This window comes from Sorex fumeus, unplaced genomic scaffold (assembly GCF_029834395.1).
Source record: "Sorex fumeus unplaced genomic scaffold, SorFum_2.1 ptg000033l, whole genome shotgun sequence".
Classification (NCBI taxonomy): Eukaryota; Metazoa; Chordata; class Mammalia; order Eulipotyphla; family Soricidae; genus Sorex; species Sorex fumeus.
In genome coordinates this window covers 35,378,630-35,401,959 of record NW_026606090.1, presented here as the reverse complement: position 1 = coordinate 35,401,959, position 23,330 = coordinate 35,378,630, and the positions used below count along the sequence as shown (strand labels likewise).

General features: G+C 44.2%; 1 protein-coding gene and 1 non-coding gene across 2 annotated transcripts; both read right to left on the bottom strand.

Annotated features, from left to right (window-relative positions):
• Positions 1 to 7,984: 7,984 nt before the first annotated feature.
• On the bottom strand, positions 7,985 to 8,091 carry LOC130026240 (U6 spliceosomal RNA). Its single transcript, XR_008792851.1, has one exon. It is a non-coding gene; the product is annotated as a U6 spliceosomal RNA (small nuclear RNA).
• Positions 8,092 to 12,389: 4,298 nt separating this feature from the next.
• Positions 12,390 to 20,826, bottom strand: LYG2 (lysozyme g2). The gene is made up of 5 exons (XM_056116752.1): positions 20,766 to 20,826; positions 16,575 to 16,715; positions 15,681 to 15,877; positions 14,571 to 14,709; positions 12,390 to 12,508 (listed from the first exon to the last, which is right to left on the bottom strand). The coding sequence occupies exons 1-5, from the start codon at positions 20,806 to 20,808 to the stop codon at positions 12,390 to 12,392; spliced, it is 639 nt and encodes a 212-aa protein (XP_055972727.1). The 5' UTR covers positions 20,809 to 20,826.
• Between the last annotated feature and the right edge of the window lie 2,504 nt (positions 20,827 to 23,330).

The window sequence follows — 23,330 nt, the reverse complement described above, 5'->3', positions numbered from 1 at the left end:
GCTGGGGGGGGGGGGGCGGGGGGGATGGTGAGGGGGGCAGAGAGAAGAAGAGAGAGAGAGACTGAAAGAGACCTGCCAGACTGAAACCCAACCATGAGAAGTTTTGTAACTATATCTGTCAGTGATTAAATTTTTTAAAAAAGACACCCTTTGTTCCCATTGGATCCAAAAATATGCTGTCTAATACACAAAGTTTTTCTAAACTGATTTTGCTTCAGAAAGGGATTGTTTCCTAAAGGAGAGCTAAACTGGTGCTATTATGCCTTGCTTCATAACCTTCAGGTTGGGTTTGAGGTATGACTCATTAGCAAACACTACTGGGTCAAGGTTCCTAGGGGGGTAAGAGACAGAATGTTCCCCAGTGAGTTCCCGTCTGGCATTGGTGCCGTAAATGCAGGCTTCAGTGTCTTGCTTTGGTAAGTAAGTAGTAAAATGAGACAGAAAGAGCAACGACCGTTTGTTTCCTAGGGGTGGGGAGGACCGGGGCCACACGCCCTTGTGTTCGGGGCTTATTCCTAGCTCTGTGCTGGGCTGTCACTTCTGGCAGGCCTGGGTAACCATATGTGGCGCCAGGAATCGAACCCAGGTCGGCAGTGTGGAAGCAAGCATCCTACCCAGTACTGTCACTCCGGCCCCGAAAGTCAGAACTTTATAAAAGGGTCCGTCAGCCGACTGACAGGTGTTGACTCTGTTCAGGGGTGTGTCTGTATTCCCCGAGATTGTGGAGTCTGGCATGAGTCCAGCAGATGCTAGTTAATGGCCGCTGTTGCTTGCTCTCAGGAGCCCTTGCAACCAGGTGAAGAGTTCGGTTCAGTAAGGAACGAGCCGGGGGTGTGGGGGCTATTTTAACTTGGTGCTCAGGTCAGCCCCACGCAGCGCTTCGGTCAAGGCCATCTAGCGCTGGGGGTTGAACCGGACCTCCATGCAGAGCGTTTTCTCCAGTCCTTGGGCCATCTCTCCAATCCCCAGAATGACATTTTTATAGTGCGCATGAAACTGAGTTAAAATTAGGCATGTGTGCTTATTCAGACAATCACTTAATCACACTTAACTTCCCGTTAGTCGTCGATTTGCTCGAGCGGGCGCCAGTAACGTCTCCCTTTGTCCCTGTCGCGTGCTAGTGTAGCCCAATGGCATCTGTTCGCTCTGGGAACATGAAGAGCCTCAAACCGATCGTTCATGATCTTGACGAAGAAGCCTGACCATCTGATAGGTGGGCGGCCACGCGGTCTTTTGACATGCCGTGGAATCCAGTCGGTAACAGCTCTAGTCCAGCGGTCATCTTTAAATCTCATTACGTGACCAGCCCATCTGATTTTCGACACCTTGGCAAATGAGACAGCGTCCCTGATTCTTGATCGTCGACGGATGTCAGAACTCCGGATTCTTTCTCTCATTTGAGTGAAACGTGATACTCCAAGCATAGCTTTCAATTCCTCTTTGGGATACTCGAACAGCATTCTCATCTCATCTCATTATTCAGACAATATACATATAAACAAGAGGTTTTTGTTTTGTCTTGGGGTCACATCCAGCAGTGCTCAGGGCTTACTCCGGGCTCTGTGCTCAGGAATTGCTCCTGGGGAGACTTGGGGACCATGTGCAGTGCTGGGGTCAAACTCTGCCTGGCTGCATGTGAGGCTGGTACCCTCCCCTCTGTGCTCTCTGGCCTGGGTGTTTGGTGTCTGGGAGGAAGCTGCTGATAAGTTTTCTTCATGTTTGTGTTTTGGCCTGTAGAGGTTTCACAGCAGCAGAAAAACTACTTTTTTTTTATTTGCCAGTAATGTTCAGTTAAGCCTAGAAAAATTCTTTCCATTGTCAGTTTGTGAGTGATTTTATAGTGACACTATAAAAATGTCATTCTGGGGATTGGAGAGATGGCCCAAGGACTGTGAGTGATCTAGTGGTATTTAGTGTATTTGCAAGCAAGTTTTCCCTCCTTAAATCAGTCATTTCCCCCACATAGTCTTTGTTTTGACAAAATTGCAAAATCAGACTTTAAAATATTGAAATTAATAGCAGAACAGATAGAAAAATACTAAGTATTGTGAAATAAACCACACACTTCTTATAACACATAGGTCAAAAGAAAAAGAAAAGGAATTTGAAGATATTTTTGCTAAAAAAATAAAATGCAACTTATTCAAATGTGGCATTCAGTTACAACAGTTGTACCTAGAGAGAATTTCCTAGCCCTGAGTGCAGGCAGTAGAACAGAAGGCCGGACGGCTAGCATCAGCTCATTTGGCTTTTATGTATGGAAGAACTGGCTTAATCCCTAACATTGCATGGTCTCCTGAGCACTGCCAGGAGTGTGATTTAAAAAAAGAGAAATGAATAGGTCTGCAAAGCAGATAGGGCATTTGCCTTGCACATGGCTGATGCAGGTTTGATCCTTTGTACCACATACAGTCTGTCTAGTCCTGCCAGGCTTGATCCCTAAGCATAGCACCAGAAGTAAGCCCTGAGGACTGCCTGGTGTGGGCCAGCAATTAAAAAAGAAAAATATATAGGGCTGGAGCGATAGCACAGCAGGTAGGGCATTTGCTTTGCACACAGCTGGCCTGGGTTCGATTCCCAGCATCCCATATGGTCCCCTGAGCACCACCAGGAGTAACCCATGGGACTCTGAGATGATGCCACAACCACCCACCATCTACTTAAGTTCCCACATGGCCATGATCCAGAAACACACAAATCTCAGATCTGAGCAATTTGCTGCAGCGATTTCTTTTTTTTTCTTTTTTTCTTTTTTTTATTTTTTCCTTAAATTTTTATTAGTGAAACACCATGAGGTACAGTTGTAGACTTACAAATTTTTGTGCTTGGGTTTCAGTTATACAATGATCGAATACCCATCCCTCCACCAGTGCCCATTCTCCACCACCACCAATCCCAGTATCCCTCCCACCCTCCTTCCCCCCATCGCATCTTACCACTGTGGCAGGGCATTCCCTTTTGTTATCTCTCTCCTTTTGAGTGTGCAGCGATTTCTGTAGACCCTAAAATCTTAGAACTATTGATCACTTGATCACTTGACTTCCCGTTAATCATCGATTTGCTCAAGCGGGCGCCAGTAATGTCTCCATTTGTCCCTGTCGCGTGCTACTGTAGCCCATTGGCATCTGTTCGTTCTAGGAACACGAAGAGCCTCAAACCGATTGTTCAGGGTCTTGATGAAGAAGTCTGACCATCTCGTAGGTGGGTGGCCATACAGTCTTTTGATGTTCTGTGGAATCCAGTCGGTAAACGACGCTAGTCCAGTGGTCGTCTCCAAATCTCATTACATGTCCAGCCCATCTGATTTTTGATGCCTTGGCAAACGAGACAGCATCCTTGATTCTTGATCATTGACGGAGGTTGGAACTCCGGATTCTTTCTCTCATTTGAGTGAAGCATGATACTCCAAACATAGCTCTTTCTATTCCTCTTTGGGAGACCCGAATAGGTTCTCATCCTTTTTTCGTAGGGCCCAGGTCTCTGAGGCATATATTAATGCAGGAAGAACAGTGGAATTAAAGAGATGTGCCCGGAGCTGGAGGTTCTTCGTCCTCTTAGCTATTTCTTCGATGCTCTTGAAGGTGTTCCAAGCTGTTCTCTTCCTCCTGCACAACTCAGGTGTCAGATCATTTGTCATGTTGACTTCTCGACCTAGGTACACATAACTGTTGCATTCAGAGATGGTCGTTCCATTGAGAGCTAATGGAGCGTCAGGAACGAGGCTGTTTCTTATAAACATTGTCTTCGTGAGATTCAGATGTAGTCTGACCTTTCCACACTCACGGTCAAAGTCAGCCAGCATTTGTGCCGCTTGGCTAATGTTTGGTGTTATTAGAACGATGTCATCAGCAAAGCAGAGGTGGTGTAGTTGCCGACCATCTATCTTCACTCCCATTCCTTCCCATTCCAGTTGTCACATGATGTTCTCGAGGGTGGCATTGAAGAGTTTCAGTGAAATAGTATCACCCTGCCGAACCCCTCTCTTGACATCAATGATCACTTCTTTGTAGAATGGTGAGATCCTGGTAGTGAATCCGTAATACAGCTCACAGAGGATCTGATGTATTGAGTTTGAACACCCTGATGGTCTAGGACTTCGATGACCACTTCTGTCTCAACAGAATCAAAGGCCTTCTTTAAATCAATGAACGTTAGACAGAGGGCATCTTGAACTCCCAAGAAACCTCAATGAGCTTGGTTATCGTGTGGATATGGTCAATCATGCTGAATCCTTTTCGAAAACCGGCTTGCTTGCATGGTTGTCCTTCATCTAGTGTTCTGCCAATCCTATTCAGGATGACTCGAGTGAACAGCTTGTAGATGACAGATAATAGGCAGATTGGGCAGTAGCTGCCAGTGTCGTGGATGTCTCCCTTCTTGTACAGTAGCACAGTCCTGCTGGTTTTCCATTGGGACAGAACCTTGCATTTAGACAGGTAGCGTGTGAAGAACCGAGCCAGTATATTGATGAGTACTGACGGCAGGTTCTTAAGATGTTCAGGTCTGACCTTGTCTGGGCCAGGTGCTGTTTGTTTCTTTACCAACGAAATGGTGTGTCGGATTTCAGAAGGGAGAACGTTGGGAACAACATATCCATCCTGCGGAATTTGGTATGTGGGCAGGTGAATGTGGCTATCGAAGAGATCTGAGTAGAAGTCAGAACTTAGAACTATTAGAATTATTAAAATCTTAGAATTCCTAGAGCACAACATTATATCATATCCATAGCAAGCAATACAAAACACATTGTCTAACATTGCATTTTTGGCAGGTATGAGGAGTGGTAGGACTGGTCTCGAAATATCAAAGATAACTCAAGTAGAGACAGTATTTTGCAAATTGTCTGCCACATGGCAGGGGGAGGTGTGGAATGGCAGGGAGATACTGGGGATTTTGGTGGTGGAAAATGTGCACTGATGAAGGGATGGGTGTTTGATGTTTCATGACCGTATGATCAAAGTTCAAACATGAAATTTTTGTTACTGTACCTCACAGTGAATTAATAACAAATTTAAAAAATAAAAGGACAAAATCATGGAAAATATATAAATATGTATATATATATTATATATATATAAAACCATTAAGCTAAGTTTCCACCTTAAAAAACAAGAGAGTTGCAGTGTCATCAGCATGAATAAATGAATTCATTTGTTCATCAACATTCATTAACATTCATCAACATTTCCCACTTTGATCTATAGTTTCAGTGCAGCCTAGTCTAAATTCCAGAAAGCTATTTTAAACATTCAAACTGATTGTAGCGTTTTTATGAAAAACCAAATGACCCAGAAGAGCCAACTCAAATTGAAGGATGGGTTAGAGGGAGTGACACTTCAAGAATCACTATAAAGCTATAATAATCAAGACAATATGGTATTTCAATAAATAAAAGCAATGGAACATAAACACTTTAACATCAACAGTTTATCTTTGACAGAATTGCAGAGGCTGAAACAACCAGGTGTTCACGTGCCCAAAAAAAAAAATCTAGTTGTCGTTCACCAACAAATTCTCAAAGTTAGTCATAGTATTAAATGAAAATGAATAAATAAATAAAAGGTCCTCCCGTTGATCTTTGATTTGCTCGAGCGGGCCCAGTAATGTCTCCATTGGAGACTTTGTTGTTACTGTGTTTGGCATATCGAATACGTCACGGGGAGCTTGCCAAGCTCTGCCTGAAATGAAAATGAAAAACTATGAAATTCCTAGTACATAACTAGGAATAGAAGAAAGTCTAGATCATCTTGGATATGGCCATTAATGTTTGTAGGAAACAATAAAGGATAATTGTTGGGAAAAATTATAAGGTAGCATAAAAATTAAACACTTCTCTGCGAAAGACAAATGTTGAGAGAATGAGAAGACAGAATACAGACTGGGAAGATATGTATGCAAGAGACAACACTAATAAAGGATAATAATAAACGACTAAGTTAAAAAATGGCCAGAAGCATGGAGGAGAGATAGTCCAGCGGCCAAGGTGCTTGCGTGGTGTGTGACCAGCCCAGCTTTAGTCCCCAGCACTCCATATGCTCTTCTGAGTACCACCAAGAGTCCCCCTTACACAGCCAGGTGTGGCCCAGAAACCAAAACCAGTAAGATGTCCAAGGAGTAGAACAGTGACCTCATTGTGCGGACAGTGAGTCAGCACATGAAAGGATGTTCCACACCCTGTTTCATCAGGGAAATGCTGTCTTCAAACATCCACCAGAGAACAACCAAATCTAGTGGTGTTAGAAACACCAGCAGCGTCAAGTATTAGCAGGGAAAAGAACATCAGGAGCTCTCTTTATTTTTGAGGAAATGCAAAATGATTGGGAAGAGAATTGTCCACTTAATCACTTAACTTCCCGTTAGTCGTCGATTTGCTCGAGCGGGCGCCAGTAACGTCTCCATTTGTCCCTGTCGCGTGCTAGTGTAGCCCAATGGCATCTGTTCGCTCTGGGAACATGAAGAGCCTCAAACCGATCGTTCATGATCTTGACGAAGAAGCCTGACCATCTGGTAGTTGGGCGGCCACACGGTCTTTTGACATCCCGTGGAATCCAGTCGGTAACAGCTCTAGTCCAGCGGTCGTCTTTAAATCTCATTACGTGGCCAGCCCATCTGACTTTTGACACCTTGGCAAATGAGACAGCGTCCCTGATTCTTGATCGTTGACGGATGTCAGAACTCTGGATTCTTTCTCTCATTTGAGTGAAATGTGATACTCCAAGCATAGCTCTTTCTATTCTTCTTTGGGAGACCTGAATAGCGTTCTCATCTTGTTTGCGTAGGGCCCAGGTCTCTGAGGCGTATGTTAGTGCAGGAAGAACAGTGGAATCAAAGAGATGTGCCCGAAGCCGGAGGTTCTTCATCCTCTTAGCTATTTCTTCGACGTTCTTGAAGGCGTTCCAGGCCGCTCTCTTCCTCCTGCGCAGCTCGGGTGCCAGGTCATTTGTCATGTTGACTTCTGGACTTAGGTACACATAGCTGTTGCATTCGGAAATGGTCGTTCCGTTGAGAGCGAATGGGGCATCAGGAACGAGGCTGTTTCTCATAAACATTGTCTTCATAAGATTCAGCTGTAGTCCTACCTTTCCACACTCACGGTCAAAGTCGGGCAGCATTTGTGCCGCTTGGCTGATGTTTGGTGTTATTAAAACAATGTCATCAGCAAAGCGGAGGTGGTGTAGTTGCCGACCATCTATCTTCACTCCCACAGAACAAGATAAGCGGAACTCTCTGAGACCTTGGACTCCAGGCTCGGCAGACCCAGGGACAGAGTTTCTCTGCTTGCTCCCACCAACCACAGCCGCCACCACACTCCAGGTCGCTTTCCGGACCCGCGTGGCAGCTCTGGCCGAGAGATTTGTCCAGTCCTTATAAAATGTTCTGTATCATGTATGTTATGTATGTCACCCAGAAATCATGTTTCATGGCATTCATTCATTTAAACTGTTAAATTATGTTCACACAAAACCAGGTGTTTATATGTTTATGGCATCTTTATAATTGTCAAAATGTAGAGGCAACTAAAATGCCTTTCAGAGGTGAATGAGTAAGTAAACTCTGTCCTGACAATGGGGTTCTATTACTCAGTGTACCAAGCCCGTCTAAATGCTCCATGCTGCATGATTCCAAGTGAATGGCATCTGGGTAAGGCAGATTTCTGGACACAGTAAAAGAATAGTGGTCGCCAAAGGTGAGTGGGGAGTGGGAGATAAGTGGAGGATTGTTAGGGTAGTAAAACTTTCTGTATGCTGCTAGACTTATGACTACATGTCATTTTACCTTTGTCAAAACCCACATGATGTTCAAGAGTGAACGCTAATGTCAGCTATAGACCAGGAGTACTAACCTCACCAGTTAGGATAGACATGTGCTGTGGTGGAAGGTGGGGATATTGAAGGAGGTTGGGGGGTGGGAGAGGGTGGGGACAAGGCGCATGTGGAAACACCGCCTTTGTGTTCAATTTTGCTGAAAATATAAAACTTTTTAAAAAAATATGGAACACTTCACGAATTTGCGTGACATCCTTGCACAGGGGCCATGCTAATCTTCTCTGTGTCGTTCCAATTTTAGTATATGTGCTGTCAAAGTGAGCATGTGAATATAAAACTTCTTAAAAATTATTCTAAAAACAGTTTTATGAAATGACAAGAAAGTCATAAAATTTCTATAAAATTTTAAAGAAGATGAGTAGACTCACTTTTCCCAGGAATCCAGACTTACAAATACTGCTGTAGCTCAGATAAGCTGACTGTCATTGAGATAGACAAGTAAATCAGCAGAAGAGTCCAGAAATAGGGGTGGTACTATAGGGAGAGAGGAAGGATAATTTTGAGATAATTTTGGATATATAACTATTAAAAAATTAAATTGGGTCATTAAATCACCCCAAATCCAGTGCTTCACAAACCTCCACACTTAGAAGACAGAGGAGTCAGGTCACTTGTCTTGCATATGGCTATTTGGGTTTGACCCCCTAAACATGTATGGTCCTACAGAGACCACCAGGAGTAATTTTTGAGCCCAGAGCTGGGGCTATCTCCTGAGCATTGCTGGGTGTTGCTCAAAGAACAAAAGTAATGCAGTGAAATATCTTTAAATCTGAGGGTGAACATATATATCTTAAACGGGACAAATGAAACACAATGTACAATGAGCAGTCAAAATCCTAGAGATAGTTTAATGGTGGTTTACTGAGGGAGAGTGAATGTTTTACTGAGGGAGAGTGAGGGGTTTAGTGCTTAACAGGCATGCTTGTACTTACTACAAATGGAGTGCACATTAAAATGGATACAATGAAAAGAAATAATTGTTTGATTTCACTCAGGATTTCTGGTGGTACTTAGGAGACCATATGGGATAAACACCTTCCCACTGTACCCTCTCTCCTGTTCCCAGAAGTGATACTTTAGACACTAGGATGTCAGCTTAGACCAATGCTTTTCTCTTCATGGTGAGCACATGTTAAAAAAAATAAAATAAAACTTATATAAAAAATGTTTAATGGAGCCACCTTTGAATTGAACATTTTTGAAATGAATTATTCTCAGTAAATTCTTGGGAACTAGGTGAAATAGCAATTATTAATTGATGGGATAGTTTTATTTTGCCTAATTAATAACTCTTACAGATTATAGAGAAACCCAGTGTGGAGTTCACAAGGTTAAATCACGCTTGTATATTATTTCTAGATGATTCTTACAATGTTGTCAAGTCATGGGGGAAGAAAAAAAAGTCTTGGAAAGCTAGCCCAGTCTCCAGGTGTATCGTGTCAAGCGGGTGCTGTCAACAGTTGTCCATCTCTAGCTGCTCCAAGACTCTTGTTGGTCTCCAGTGGCCAGTATCTGCATCTCTCTGCCTTTAGTCCCTTTTCCTTGGAACTGCAGAGAAGTGTGCTGCTTATTGTCATGGGAGATCAGTGAGTGAACATACAGTCCCCATTTCCAATAAGTAGAACCCTCAACCAATGATTCTCAGAAGCTGATGAGTAAAAACTTCAGTTGCTTGTGCCTTCAGTGTAATTCTGAAGTATGTGCATTGCATCATTCCTCATTGGTTGCAGGACGGAGCTTTAGGGTCCACTGTGTAACTGGCCTGCTGCCACGTGCTTGCTCTTCCGTTCTCTTTGTCGGAGCCACTTCATGAGCAACTTCATACTGCACTGTCACTGTCACTGTCCTCCCGTTGTTCATCAATTTGCTTGAGCAGGCCCAGAAACATCTCCATTGTGAGACTTGTTTTTTCTGTGTTTTGGCATATTGAATACATCACAGGTAGCTTGCCAGGCTTTGCTGTGCGGACGAGATACTCTTGGTAGGTTGCTGGGCTCTCCGAGAGGAGCAGAGGAATCGAACTCAGCTCAGCCGGGTTGGCTGCATGCAAGGCAAATGCCCTACCCGCTGTGCTGTTACTCCAGCCCAACTTCATACTAATGTTCCTTAAACCTCTCAGATAAACTAATTGCATTTGAATCCTTGTTTCTGCATCGGGTAGGAGGCAGGAAAGAACCATGTTAAGATATCTTGAATATGGATTTTCCTATAGAGCTTCTCTTGATAATCCTGTCATAAAAAATGTGTTGGGTGTGTAGATTCAAAGTATGTCCATGTGCTATTTGTTTTTAAGATTCTTGGAGATTTTCTTATCTGGATGTGCTTTATTGCTTTAGTATAGGCCATGATAGGGCTGTGCATAATAGGAGAACATATTGGTGGGGAAAATCACCAAGAAATCATTCCTGAACAAAGTGAACACTTCATTTTACTGCCAGTTCACTCATGCACACTAAGGGCTGCTCTCAATTCTGGCCAGGCAGTTCCTGCTATTTGATCCTCAGAGTCGCCTCTTTGTCTTCATGCCTCTTGCTCTTCTCCTTGGTTCTTGAGCCCCAAGAGCTCACAGCTGTGACCGCCCAAGTGTCGTCCCGCCCTCCCAAGTAGCTGCTGACCTGTGTTGTGGGGCTGCTGCGCCAGCCAGCATTGGGTTTGCTCAGGGCAACAGTCAAACCTCCAGGCTGCATTGAGAGGTCACTGGGCAGAGGAGAGTTTGTTGGCTTCCTCCAAGGGGACTCAGGAACAGAGACATGACGGAAAAGTGATGGGTGGGAACATTCATCTGCAGAAGGATCTAGAATCCCAGGAAGGTGCCTATGGGCTGGGACCTTGACATGACAGTTTTCCTCCCTGCATGTTCCCGTACTCTGCTGGGCAAGCCTCATTCTGCACTGTAGACCCTCTCTAGCTCAGTGCCCCCTTCTCCATGTGACTATTCTGAGAAGACCACAGAGCAAGAATCAGGGCGTAGATATGCGGATATGTATCTGACCCCAGCTAGAGTCACCTTTCTGGGAATATGAGAGTAAAGCAGTAATAAAGGGGTGGGGGAATGCTTTGGCATGTGTTTATGCGGTGAGGGTGCTAATTCATTTGCACAATAAGCTATGAAATACGGGCAACTGACTCCTGCATACAGACCCAGAGCTCTAGTTTCTCTTCGTGTCCTTGGTTCTAGAAACTTCTTGTAGCCTTAAATAATTTCCTTTCATTACGTAAATATTCCAGAATTTGTTACTTTTTTTTTTTTTTGGTGCTTGTGGGGAAGACACACTACCAAGCCATGCTCAGAAGCCCTGGGGACCCCACAAGTTATTATTGGCGAGTAGGCCCAATGGTTCAGAGGAGGGGCCCAGGGATGTACAGCTGCTCAGGCCTGGGGATGCTGGGGACGGTCAGGGCTACATCCAGCAATGCTGGAAGACTGGTGCTCGGGATTGAACCACACCCAGCGCATGCTGGACATATCCTCGAACTACCATGCTATCTCCTGGCCTCCAGAATCAATCACTTTTGCTGGAATGCTACCAAAGAATCCAAAATACTTTGGATCTTATGACTTTATCTTCAACCATGTTTTGTGCTGAATGGGTCCCTTGGGTAATATGGCAGCCACTTCTAAAACTGGAAGAAAATAATCCAGGCTCTGGATTTTCAAGAGGAAGAAGCTCCAGGAAGTTGGTGGCAGCTGAGTGACATATGTGATCACTTAAGGCAGATCAGTTCTCAGAGTTCTCACCTGTGGAACCGCAGCCCGTCTCTTGCTTCCAGTGATCTATAGATTAACTGGTTTCTGAGTCAGGCATTTGTCACAAAACCTCAGTGGTTTGGGCACATAGTGGGTGACTAGTTCAATTCTCTTGCTAAATTCTGATAAAACAGAGTCGGTTTATAGACATTGAAATAATGGAATAAAGTAGGGTCTCACTGAAATATGTATGTATGTATCACTTACCATGATAGAGGTGTATAATATCGTACATTTCATTGGAGCCATATTGTGAACTATATAGATTTTCTTTCCTTTTTTTTTCTTCTGGGGGCGGGGGCAGGGGCGGGAGGAGATCCACACTCAGCATTGCTCAGGGTTTACTCCTGGCTCTTGCACTCAAGGATCACTCCTGGGAATTGAACGCGGGTCAGCCTTGTGCAAGACAAGTGCCCTTGCATGTGCCCTACTGTTCTATCACTCTGGCCACTTTTTTTCTTTCTTTCCTTTTTTTTTTCTTGGTAGTTGTTTGTTTGGGCCACATCCAGCAGTTCTTAGGGCTTATTCCTAACCCTGTGCTCAGGGATCACTCCTGGTGGTGTTTGGGGGACCATATTCAGTGCTGAAAATCAAACCAAAGTCAGCTGCATGCCAGGCAAGCACCTTCCCCATACTAAAGATAGCTCTTTGGTCTGGATTTTTTTCTTTGTTCATGCCTATCTGGATTAAAAATTAGGAAATGAATTTTCTGTCAAAATTGCAACCATGCCTTTGCTAGTGTTAGGTGCAACATATCCATATCAAACCTCAAAGAGGGACCATCAAGCACCTGCCAGACTGGCTCCCAACACAGCCTAAAAGCCGTGTCTTTTATAGAATTTAGCTCGGGCAAGTAGGTCATCGGTTAAGTCATTGTCTATGTCCATGGGCGAGTCAATGGCATCGGCTCCAGACTTAAAGGCTGAGAGGCCACCTGGAACAAAGCACAGAGGTTCAGAGTGAGATTTAAGGGATGCCAGACCTTCAGGAAAAGTCAGAAGCAGGAAGTCTAAGAGCCTTTTCCTCCTTTATTTCAGATGACTCTCTCTCTCTCTCTCTCTCTCTCTCTCCCTCTCCCTCTCCCTCTCCCTCTCCCTCCCTCTCTCTGTCTCTCTCTGTCTCTCTCTCTCTGTCTGTCTCTCTTTCTGTGTCTCTCCCTCTCTGTCTCTCTCTGTTTCTCTCTCTCCCCAAATACTTTTTCTGCTTTTGGGCCACAGCCAGAAGTGCCAGAAGTTCTCAGGGCTTACTCCTGGCTCTGAGCTCAGAAATTACTTCTGGTGGTACTCTGGAGCCATATGGGATGCCGGGGAGGGAACCCAGATTGGTCACATGCAAGGCAAATGCCCTACCCACTGTACTACCTCTCCAGCACCAGTTTTTCTTTATGAAAATTCAGGATTTGTTTCATGTGTTTCCAGGCCTTGAAAAACTAGATCTCCAGATCCTCAGTTACACCTTGTTTATTTCATTATTTAGTTTTTTCAAATCACTCGCTCAACAGTCATTCATCCAATAACCTTGGGTGGGTGTTTGATCATTTTGTGATTGTAACCCAAACATGAAAGCTTGTAACTATCTCATGGTGATTCAATAAAAGTTAAAAAAAAGTCATTCATCTAATAACCATTTTATAGTATAGCAGGGAGGGCATTTGCCTTGTATGCAGCAACCTGGGTTCAATCCCTGGCATCCTATATGGTCCCAGTGAGCACCACTTGGGGTAATTCCTGAGTGCAGAGCCAGGAGTAACCCCTGAGTACCACTGGGTGTGGCCCCAAAATAAAAAAATATGTCTTGTGTTCCAGGATAGAAGCCAGGGTGAGTGCCAAGTGTATGACGGTACCAGAGACATAATCATTTCTTTGTCAGGGTACATATATGCATGTGTGGGCATATGTGTATTATGTCCTAAATTTTATCTTCAACATCTTAATGTGTTCAAATTTGTTACCATAAATGTACTCTGACATCTAGAGAAGAAGACTCCAGCCATGATCCCTGCTTTCAAAGACACTGACATAAAAACTGTTGGGCTGGGAGGGGCCTGGGGCCTGGTTTGGCATACAGGAAGCCAGGTGTGACCGTGGAAGCAGACATGTGGTCCGCAGAGCACCACTGTGAATGATCCCTGGCACTGTTTATTCTAAACCAATAAAGATAGGAGAGGTATAGGCACACTGTCAGTCTATAGAAAGGAAGCTTAATAAGAATAGCCATGGTTAGGTGTGAATTGAGAAGAATGTGACTGGACATAGTGTGCTTTCTTTCAGCAAAACTAATCAGCAAAATATAGTGAGAAGTCAGTGCATTAATTCTGTGTGGGAAGTGTTGAGTGGGTGCTGTGGCTAATCAAGCAGAGATCTCGACTTCTACATGGTGTGTAAAGACCTTAGTTCACTGAGATACTCATGAAGTGAGAAATTTAGTCGAGCAATTCAGAATGTGGTGAAGAATCTCTTGCATGCAGAAAAAACTACCCATCAGAGAAAGATGAACACATCTGTGTGTGTGTGTGTGTGTGTGTGTGTGTGTGTGTGTGTGTGTGCACATGCACGCATGGATGTGTGTTTGGGCCACACCCATCTGTGCAGTCCTTACTCCCGGCTCTGTGCTCAGGAATCAAATCCTGATGGGGCTCTGGGAGGTTTATATGAGGTAGTAGGGATCTAACTTGAGTTGGTTTCATGCAAGGTAAGCTCTATACCGGCTGTGTTTTCTCTCTGTTCCTTTTCCCCTTTTTAAACTAGCAGTTCTGGGAGCTCAACAGATTCTTCTAAACTTAAGGCATCCCTTGGTGGTTCAATATCCAAAGGTGTAATAAGAACCTCAGCATCTGGTGGGTGGAGAAATGAAAGTTGGGAAGGGGAGACTAATAAAGGGTGGAACACGGAGCATAGGAACAGCTGCAGGAGCCCTGGGGGCAGCTAGGGCAGACAGGGGTCGCTGGCCCCAGAAACTGCACTCAGGGCTCTCTACACAAGTAACGTCGGGCCTACCTTTGAGGTGCTGAGTTACATTCCAGGTGGGGAATTTTTTCTGGATCGCCTTAATATTGTTTGCTAGAATCCCAACACCCTGAAGAAGGTGCTCTTTGCTGTCCCAGGCACCAACAGGCTTATACACTTGCTTATCCAGCTAGAAAATGGAAACAGTAGTGTCAGTGTCTGAATGAAGCAGCACGTTTTCCTGCTGTACTTGGTTTTTCCTTCCTGTGTTCTGACTTATAGACACTGGCCTCCCACTCTGCGTCTTTACCCACATAATCAATCCTGCAGCTCTTCCTTTGGCAGGTGAGGAGAAAATAAAGTAAGGTTTGGGAAAAGAGAATGTTGTACAGATTTAAAAACACAATATAGATAAATAAATACATATACAAGCTATATAGATCCATAAATTAAAAAGTTGCTGCTGAGAACCTAAAGTATAGATATTTGAAACCAAACATAAAAAGATTAGAAGTCTGGGTTTCAACAGCCTGGAAGCAAATAACTAGAAAATTTTCATTTTTTCTTCCAGTTTCCCAGAGGAACAAACTGCTTCAAGAAGGTGTTAATTATACTGTTTTGATAGACATCATTGAAATGTTGAATCCTTTATGAACCCCAAGAAGATTCTTTGAGTCATCCCCCTTTATGTGGAATGAATATCACGTATTGAAAATTACAGTTCTGAAACTCATAAAATACTTTCTTGTAAGATGTCCAATAACTGATCAATCTTCAATGAAATAACAAGAATGTATTATAAAAATCCAGATACAAATTATGGTAAAGCCCAAATCAGCCTTTTAATTTGAGGGTCCAGGCTTCATGTCCCAGTTTAGTACCATTCTTGAAGCTGGAGAGGTAGTCCACTGGGTAGAGCATTTGACTTGCACACAGCTGGCCTAGGTTCAATCTCTGTCACCGTCTATGGTACCCTGAGCCCTATCAGGAATAATTTCTAAGCACAGTTCCAGGAGAAATCCCTGAGCACTTCTAAGTGGGCCAAACCCCCAAAGCAGTATGGTAAACTACCAAGGCGTGTTGAAGCCTGCAAGTGTTGTAAATGGATCTCCAAGTTGGGCTCAGAGTCTGCAAAGGAAAATGAAGTGCCTAGCCAGGTACCTGCATCAGGCCGAATTTGGCTCCTGTGTGGTCCCAGCCATCTTGCAGGACGGTTCCACCATGGCTCTCCCTGGAGATGATGGCGGCCACCAGAGCAGGGTCCACGCAGTACCTCAGTCCAACCTCTTTGATCAGATTCTGGTAAGGCTTTATCGCTCTCAGATCCATCTCCGCAAACATCTCTGAACCACGGATCCCTGAGTCAAGAGAAAATAATGTTTTCCTTTTCTTCAGAGAAAAATGTCCTCCAAAGGTTAAGAGTTGGCTGCAAGTTGGCCTCTGTCCACGGCTTAGACAACCCTGTCAGCACAGCCTCCCTGTCACTGCACCATCGCGTGGGCACCATCTCTGCGCTTCCTCATCTCTGTGTGTCATGCTGGCACTGGGGCTAGGTCTTGCCAGCTCAAGTTTTCCTCCAGTTCTGTTTCTAACCCCCAGGCCCAGCAGCATCTCCATCGAAGTCTTGGTTCTCTAATCTGCCAATCAGAGAGTGGGGGTAGTTGTGATCTTGCAGCTGCTTCTAGCTCTGGCTCTAATCCTGGGCTGCCAGCCTAAGAATACTCTGGACTTGGGTCACAAAAGTGATGAAATGGAATGAACAGGAGACCTGCTTCAAGTGTCCGTGCTGTAATGTGAAGTAAACAGAGAACAAAGAACCTCAAAGTAGAGCTTAATATTTTATTGAAGCAGTAATTTCAATAGGTAGGAAAAAACCATGTCTGGACAAGATTTGGAAAGAATAGGAGGGAAATAAAACACAGTTTGATTGGTTGGGATTCCATGCTCTTCCAGTTTCTAATTTTTATGCTATGCCCTCTTCACAATTGAAAGCACTAAGAATGCACCTGAGGATGGCAACGAGGGGAGTCAGACCCTGGTCTGCTCTGTACTCACCGCAGTTGAAGAGCCGGGAGATGTCACAGGGCGCACCGGCCGTCTCCATGTGCAGGATGTCCCCGTAGCAGCCGTGGTACAGGCGTGGGTGCAGGTGAGGGTTCATGGAGTGGGTCAGGGAGTACAGGCCCTCGGCCACGCCTGGGCGGGAGGGAAGCCCGTGAAATGCACTGTTTCCCGAGTGGCTGTTTCCCCACCAAGGGAAGCCACAAGCCATGCTCCCCAGAGCCTTGCCCTAACCGCCCAGCTCAGCAGGCGAAGCAGGAGCCTTTCTTCGTTCTACACCAACCTTCATCTGCTCTAGACTTAATTCCAAGCACGGGAAGGCCAGTTCTTACAGGTCTCAAAAGCACGTGCTGCTGTCTCAATCAGAATGAAAATCGCCACTAGGTTGTCAGGTGGAATTGTGCATTCCAGTCTGAGAGATTGACGGTGTGAACCCTTGGGGCCGGAGCCTGTGCGGCCAGTCTGACCCTGGCACTGCGTGGTGGTCTTTCAGAGCCACTGGGTGCAGGCCTGTCAGCTCTGTTGCTTGACAGTGCTCAGGAGCATCCAAAACACACCCAAGAAAAAGGACAGCAGTTGTAAACATCTGGACTAAGTGTTGTTTTTGTTTAGGAAGATTTAAAAGGAAAGAGTGCTATGACAACTTAGGAAACAAGGGTGCCATTGACTTGAAAGATATTATTTTTATGTCATGTTGCTATGAAAACAAATTTCTGCCTAATAAATTGGAAATAAAATTTAACACACCATAAATATTTAAGCTAAATCAAGTCTTATTTTAATTTTGTCATAAAGAGGTGAGTTTCTATCCAAGTGTATTTACTGAAGTAGATAAAAGAAATTTTCTGTGTGTCAATAACTTTGTTTTAACAGCACCAAGATGATTGACTTGCACCTTATATTATAAATACTTGTTATAAAAATTGTATTTGTTAAAATGACTGACAAAAAAACCTGAGTTGTTTTTCTTAGTATCGTGAATAGTGTTTTCCATAGACAGGTGGATTTCACGTGCCAGCCACAGTTTAGATTTGATTACTTTGACAATATAAAGAGGCTTTCTTAGAATCAGAAACACCTCAGTGAAAGACTGCCCTCTCTCACTGGCCAGCCCTTCCCAAATCTGAGACCACTCCCGGTGATTCTTGGTCTGGACAGCTCAGTGTTTCTGCCTGAGAGGTAAAGAAGCTCAGATTGGTAGTGATGGGGCCTCCAGGGCCAGACTCAGTGGGGCTCACAGAGCCTGTGAGATACTGCGAGTTGGTTCAGGGCCTCCTAATGCAACATCTGCCCAGCCTTTGAGTTATCTCCCTAGCCTCTGGCACCCTCCCATTTTAAAATTCTTATTCTACAGTGAAACAAAGCAACTCTAAAAAAAAAAAAGAAAGAAAAAAAAAGAAAAGAAACAAAGCAACTCTAAAGACTAAAGTTTTCCCATGGCCGACCCGAGTTCGATTCCTCCGCCCCTCTCGGAGAGCCTGGTAAGCTACCGAGAGTATCTCGCCCGCACAGCAGAGCCTGGCAAGCTCCCCGTGACGTATTCGATATGCCAGACACAGTAACAACAAAGTCTCCAATGGAGACGTTACTGGGCCCGCTCGAGCAAATCGATGATCAACGGGAGGGCCTTTACCTTTACTTAAAGCAAACCTTATCAAAACAAAATTTAAAAAATGCAGGAGCCATCTGTTCTCTCACATTTCCAAAATGGCAAAAAAAAAAATAAAAAGGAATTGTAAATGAACCAAAAAATGAGAATGAAACTATCAAGTAAATGCAGGCATATAAGAAAGCCAGATAATATGGACCAGAGCAATAGGACAGCAGGTGGGGCATTGACCTTGCACATGACAGACCCTGGGTCTCACCCCTGGCATTCTGTATGGTCCCCCACGTCCTGCCAGGAGGAATCCCTGAGCTCCAAGCCAGGGGTAAGCCCTGAGCATCACCAGTTAAGGCCCAAACCTCCTCCCAAAAAGAAAAAGAAAGGAAAAAAATGTGGGGTTGTAGAGATAAGAGACAGATGAGAAGCAACAGGGCAGAGGGTAAGGTACACGGGTGGGTTAAGGAATGGATGGGAGAGCTAAATATCCAGACCATGGAGGCAGTGGTAACAACATCATGAGACCCAAACTTTGACAACCAAACTTCAACAGGTGCCTGTAGAGGGGAGGGGAGGGGACCTGGGACGCAGGGAGACAGAAGTGGATACTGGAGGTGGGATCAGTGCTGTGTCAAACATTGAAGTCTGAAACCCAAGTATGCCAGAGCTGGTCTCATATGTTATAGATATATTTTCAGGTGAAATGTCTTGAATTGTTTAAAAATATTTCAACCCCCATCCAGTATTCAGAATGTAAAGTAAAATATAAGTAAAATAAGAATGACAAATATGGTTGGGAAATGGCTAAAAACAAACAAACAAACAAACAAAACACTGGAGCATTTGCTCCATACGAGACCCCTAGGCTGACCCCCAACATTGGATGGTCCCCTAGAAACATCAGGAGTGACCCCTGGGCACCGAGCTGGAGTAGCCCCCAGGAATTTAAGGATCAATCAAGATAATGGAAAGTGTATAAATTCAATGGTGGGTAGGCACTTTGGAGTTTATTACACTATCTTTTCCCTATTTTCTATTTAAAACTTCCTACAACAAAACATTTTTTAAAGTTTACCTTATTGGAGAATTTTTCCTATCTATTTATAGTGAAGAGAGTATTTCAATTCCTAATTCCTTGTCTTTCATTACCTTAAATTATTTAAAAATCTTATTTGATATCACTTAAAACCTTCTGACATTACTCCCATCTGTTTTTCCTTCTCCCCTTTCTTCCCCGCTTCCTCCTTCTCTCTTTCTCCCCCTGTCGTCTCATTGGAATATTGCCTCCTTCTGTGCCTCTTCTGCAGCTAGAACAATGCCTGTTGCAAAGTCAGTAAATATTTGTTGAGGAATCATTATTTGTTTAATTGATAAATGGTGGGTGAAAAAACGAATGGGAAGGAAATAAATGATCAAAAGTATCTGGGTCCATATATGAACAGCTTCAGTCTCATTCGCCAGGAAGGCGACCTTTGCTATTCTCCACGTATGGACCGCAGACCACAGGCAACAAATGATCTAGGACACCTACTCAAAATGTGTATCTCTGGGTCACGCATGCTAACTTACTGAACGAGAATCTTTGGGTACAAGTTAAAGAACCCTCACTCTATCAGCCTTCCCAGATGACCCATGCAAACCTGAGTTTGGAAACTACTGCGTTTAGGGGATTCGAATATGACCATAGGCCTCACGTGACTTGCATTGGCCTCTGAAACACACATTCTTATTATAGACACTTTTCAGTTACACACAGCTGGCATTTTGCCATAATTAGCTTACTGGCTACACACTTGGATTCCCTCTGGAAATTAAAGCAGTGTGAAGCTAAAACCGAGGCCCCTGCTTGGGCCAAAAGGGCTGAGAAGCTGCTGTTCTCAGCAGTATGACTCACTTCCCCAAATTTAGAGTTAAATATTTTAATAAAAGCTTTATTTCTTAATTACCACTTTTTAAATAAAGACAATTGAGCACCATTTACTGTGGTTTTTCATTTTTCCTATGGAATGTTTCTTATCCTGTCTTATTGACTCTTATTCTTACCATCTCACTAGCCCACCCATCCAGAACCTGCCTCAGAAATTCCCTTTTCTCTTTCAGGCATGTTGTCCTGCTACTGTTTCCCAGGCCCTTTCTCTGCCTTTCTGCCTCGTGCTTTCACTGAAGTCGTCTGGTGGGCTCCTCTCTTGTTAAAATAACAAGAATCAGTCAGCTCTCGTGTCCTGCCCTAAACTTTTTTTGAACTCACCATCCTGACTGTGTGTGAACTACTCCTTGTAAACTCTTCCCAGACCAGTGGGTTTTGGGGTGCTTTTTATAAATCAGTAGTCTTATTTGCTGCCTAGTCTTAGTTTTCACTCCATCCGTCCTGCCTTTCAGCCCCTGACCCATGAGTTTCCACTGACTTCAGCTTTGCCGCTGTCTCCTTGACAGAAACAAGCGGCAGATCAGCGTCTCCTTGCTCTGGAGGGTTCCATGCACTGCACGAGTCATTGCTCTTTCATTGCTCTTTCTTGCTTTAACAGTGACAGATGCTTCCAAGAACCCTTTGCAAACAAGGTTAATGTGACTTGATGACTTACCCATGAGAGCCACGAGTCCCCAAAACAGGACAGAGGATAGCATTGCGGTCAGTCTTATCCTGCAGCACCTGTTATGCTGTAACAGGGGAATGGGGAAATAGGAACGGGGAAATTTTAAAGCATTAAACTTTCCTACAGAAAAACTGTTTTGATTTACAATTTTAGTGTCATTTCCACTTCAATTTGTTTTTCAGTTCAAAAATAACTTTCAATATTCTGCTGCTTCTTGGTCCACTTTTTCCTAAGCATAAACTCATAAACCTCTTGATCTAATTTCAGATTTACCTGAAACTATAAATATCTTATATGCATTACCACTCCCCCCACACAAACGCACACATATTGCCCTCTCCAAATCGAGTTATGCCATTGTCTTCTTCCCACCCTCACATCCCAATCTCTGAAAATCAAAGGAAACTGAAGAGAATAAGAGATGCTCTGCACTGGAGCCATAGGACAGAGGGGAGGGTATTTGCCTTGCATGTGGCTGACCTGGGTTCGATTACTAGCATCTCATATGGTCCCCCAAGCATCACCAGGAGTAATTCCTGAGTGCAGAGCCAGGAGTAATTCCTGAGCATTGCTGGGTGTGACCCAAAAAGCAAAAAGAGAGAGTGATTCAATAAATAAAATTATAAAAAATGAAAAAAAAAGTAAGGTGGAGTTCATGCCCAATTCAATCAGCCTAGGCAGTGGCTGAATATATAGCAATACTCGAGAGAGAGAGAGAGAGAGAGAGAGAGAGAGAGAGAGAGAGAGAGAGACTTTATCACTGCCTTTATTCTTGGTTGTATTCAAAAGAAACCTTAGGTTTCTTACACGACCCAGAAAAGCAGCACTCACCTGCTTTACAGCCCTGCAGAAGAAATCACCCCTCTATGGGATCTGTACACTGCAACAACCTGCACGGCAGGCTTTCACGGATCAGCGGCTGTCGTCCTGTAACATTTGAGAGTCCATTAGTCAGTAGTTCTCTGAGCTCCTGGCTCCAATCCAAGCCGGCTTCAATGTGTCCCTACTGCTGTGAAGGAGCTTTTAAAGCCCCCGTGAGACTTACCTGCCTCTTTTTACCTTCATCATGGACCTCCGCTTGTCACGGGAGCTTTATATATGGTTTAACTCCCTCTCTTTAAGCCACTGACCTCATTAGACCTGATTATAATAGTACTTTGTATTTAGGTGGCCCTTTTAATAAGAGTATTTCAAAACATTTATTTACCTCTATAATTAATTAATCTAATGAACCCCCAGGTTGTACTGGAGGCATATATTTGCTGGATTGTTTCTGGGTATCCAAACTGTGCCAGACAAACAGCTTCTAAATTAGAGAACAAGATACAGATAATTATCTTTAAAAAGACAAACAAAATAGTAACAACTCTCATTCCTGGATGGTCTCCCTGAAACGCAAAACCCTTTGCTATTTGTTCCTCATTCCATTGCCGCATGATCCACATACCAATAGATCACATGACCTCGACAGGCAAACTTGGTTTCATGTTTGAATTCTACCTCTGACAGTGCAGCTTCCTACTTGGAGAGGTCAATTCAAAACAAAGTGGGTCCTGTTTGCCCAAACTCTCAGAGAAAATGGGGGAGGGTTTGGTCAAGAAGGAAAACTTCAAGGATGAAGTATCTTTCTATCCACTTGTTTCAGAGGAAGAGTGGAAGTTCATTGTACAGCTCCAGAAACAGATGATATAGGAATGTAGAGGAACTAGGTGTAGCCTTTTCCTGGAGGGAGGGAAGGAATCTGTTGTGGGTCCTTCCCCAAGGGTGAGAAGTACCTAAGACTGCACACAATCTTCCACACATCCAAGTGAAGAGTCGAAAGGGAGATTGAAGAGCAGATCAGGAAACGCCATTGCTCTGAGTCAGGCAACCTTCCAGATTTCCTGGCAATGAATAGACCACAACTGTCCCTACACAGCTGGTCTGTGCACTACCTCATTGCATCCCCTCTGCTCTGCCTGCCTGTCTGCCCTTTATGTGGTGCCTGGCCTGCTCATTCAGGGAAGAAGGACACGGACGGCTTGAGCCCGTGATGATTTGGGCTATTGACTATTTCTGACAATCCTTGTGAGTCAAAGCCTTGGCTAGTAGGAGAATGACTCACAGGGGGGCCACTCTACACCATCATTGCTGCCGTCAGGATTTCATTCTGGACCTGAGGGACAAGCGGGGGCTGTCTTTGTGGCAGTGGCAACCCTGCATGGATGACATTCTCATAGTCGACTCTAGAGCAGAGTCACTTGGGCCATTTGGTGGGGCTTTAGGACTAAGTGTAATGAGAGAGTTAGAGAAAGTGAGAAGAAGGAATGGGGGAAGAATTTAAAAGTTACATAAAAGATGCTACATGTAAGAGAGAGAGAGTCCAGCAGGGAGGGTGCTGGCTTTGCATGTGGCTCACTGGGGTTTAATCTCCAGCACCCCTTATGGTTCTCTGAGCCAACCAGGAGCAAACCCTGAGCATGGGGTCAACACTGCTCAGTGAGGTCCAAAAATAAAAAGTAAATAAATACAGTAGGGATTGGAGTTGAACCTAGCTGCTCCCAGAAACAAAAG

What these genes read in the sequence shown, in the direction of transcription:
- LYG2 (XM_056116752.1), bottom strand. Translation starts at nt 20,808, where the DNA reads ATGCTATCCTCTGTCCTGTTTTGGGGACTCGTGGCTCTCATGG. An exon ending in GGGACTCGTGGCTCTCATGG is followed by an intron (nt 16,716 to 20,765) that starts GTAAGTCATCAA and finishes CCTCCCGCCCAG; the next exon opens with GCGTGGCCGAGGGCCTGTAC. An exon ending in CCAAATTCGGCCTGATGCAG is followed by an intron (nt 14,710 to 15,680) that starts GTACCTGGCTAG and finishes TCCATTTTCTAG; the next exon opens with CTGGATAAGCAAGTGTATAA.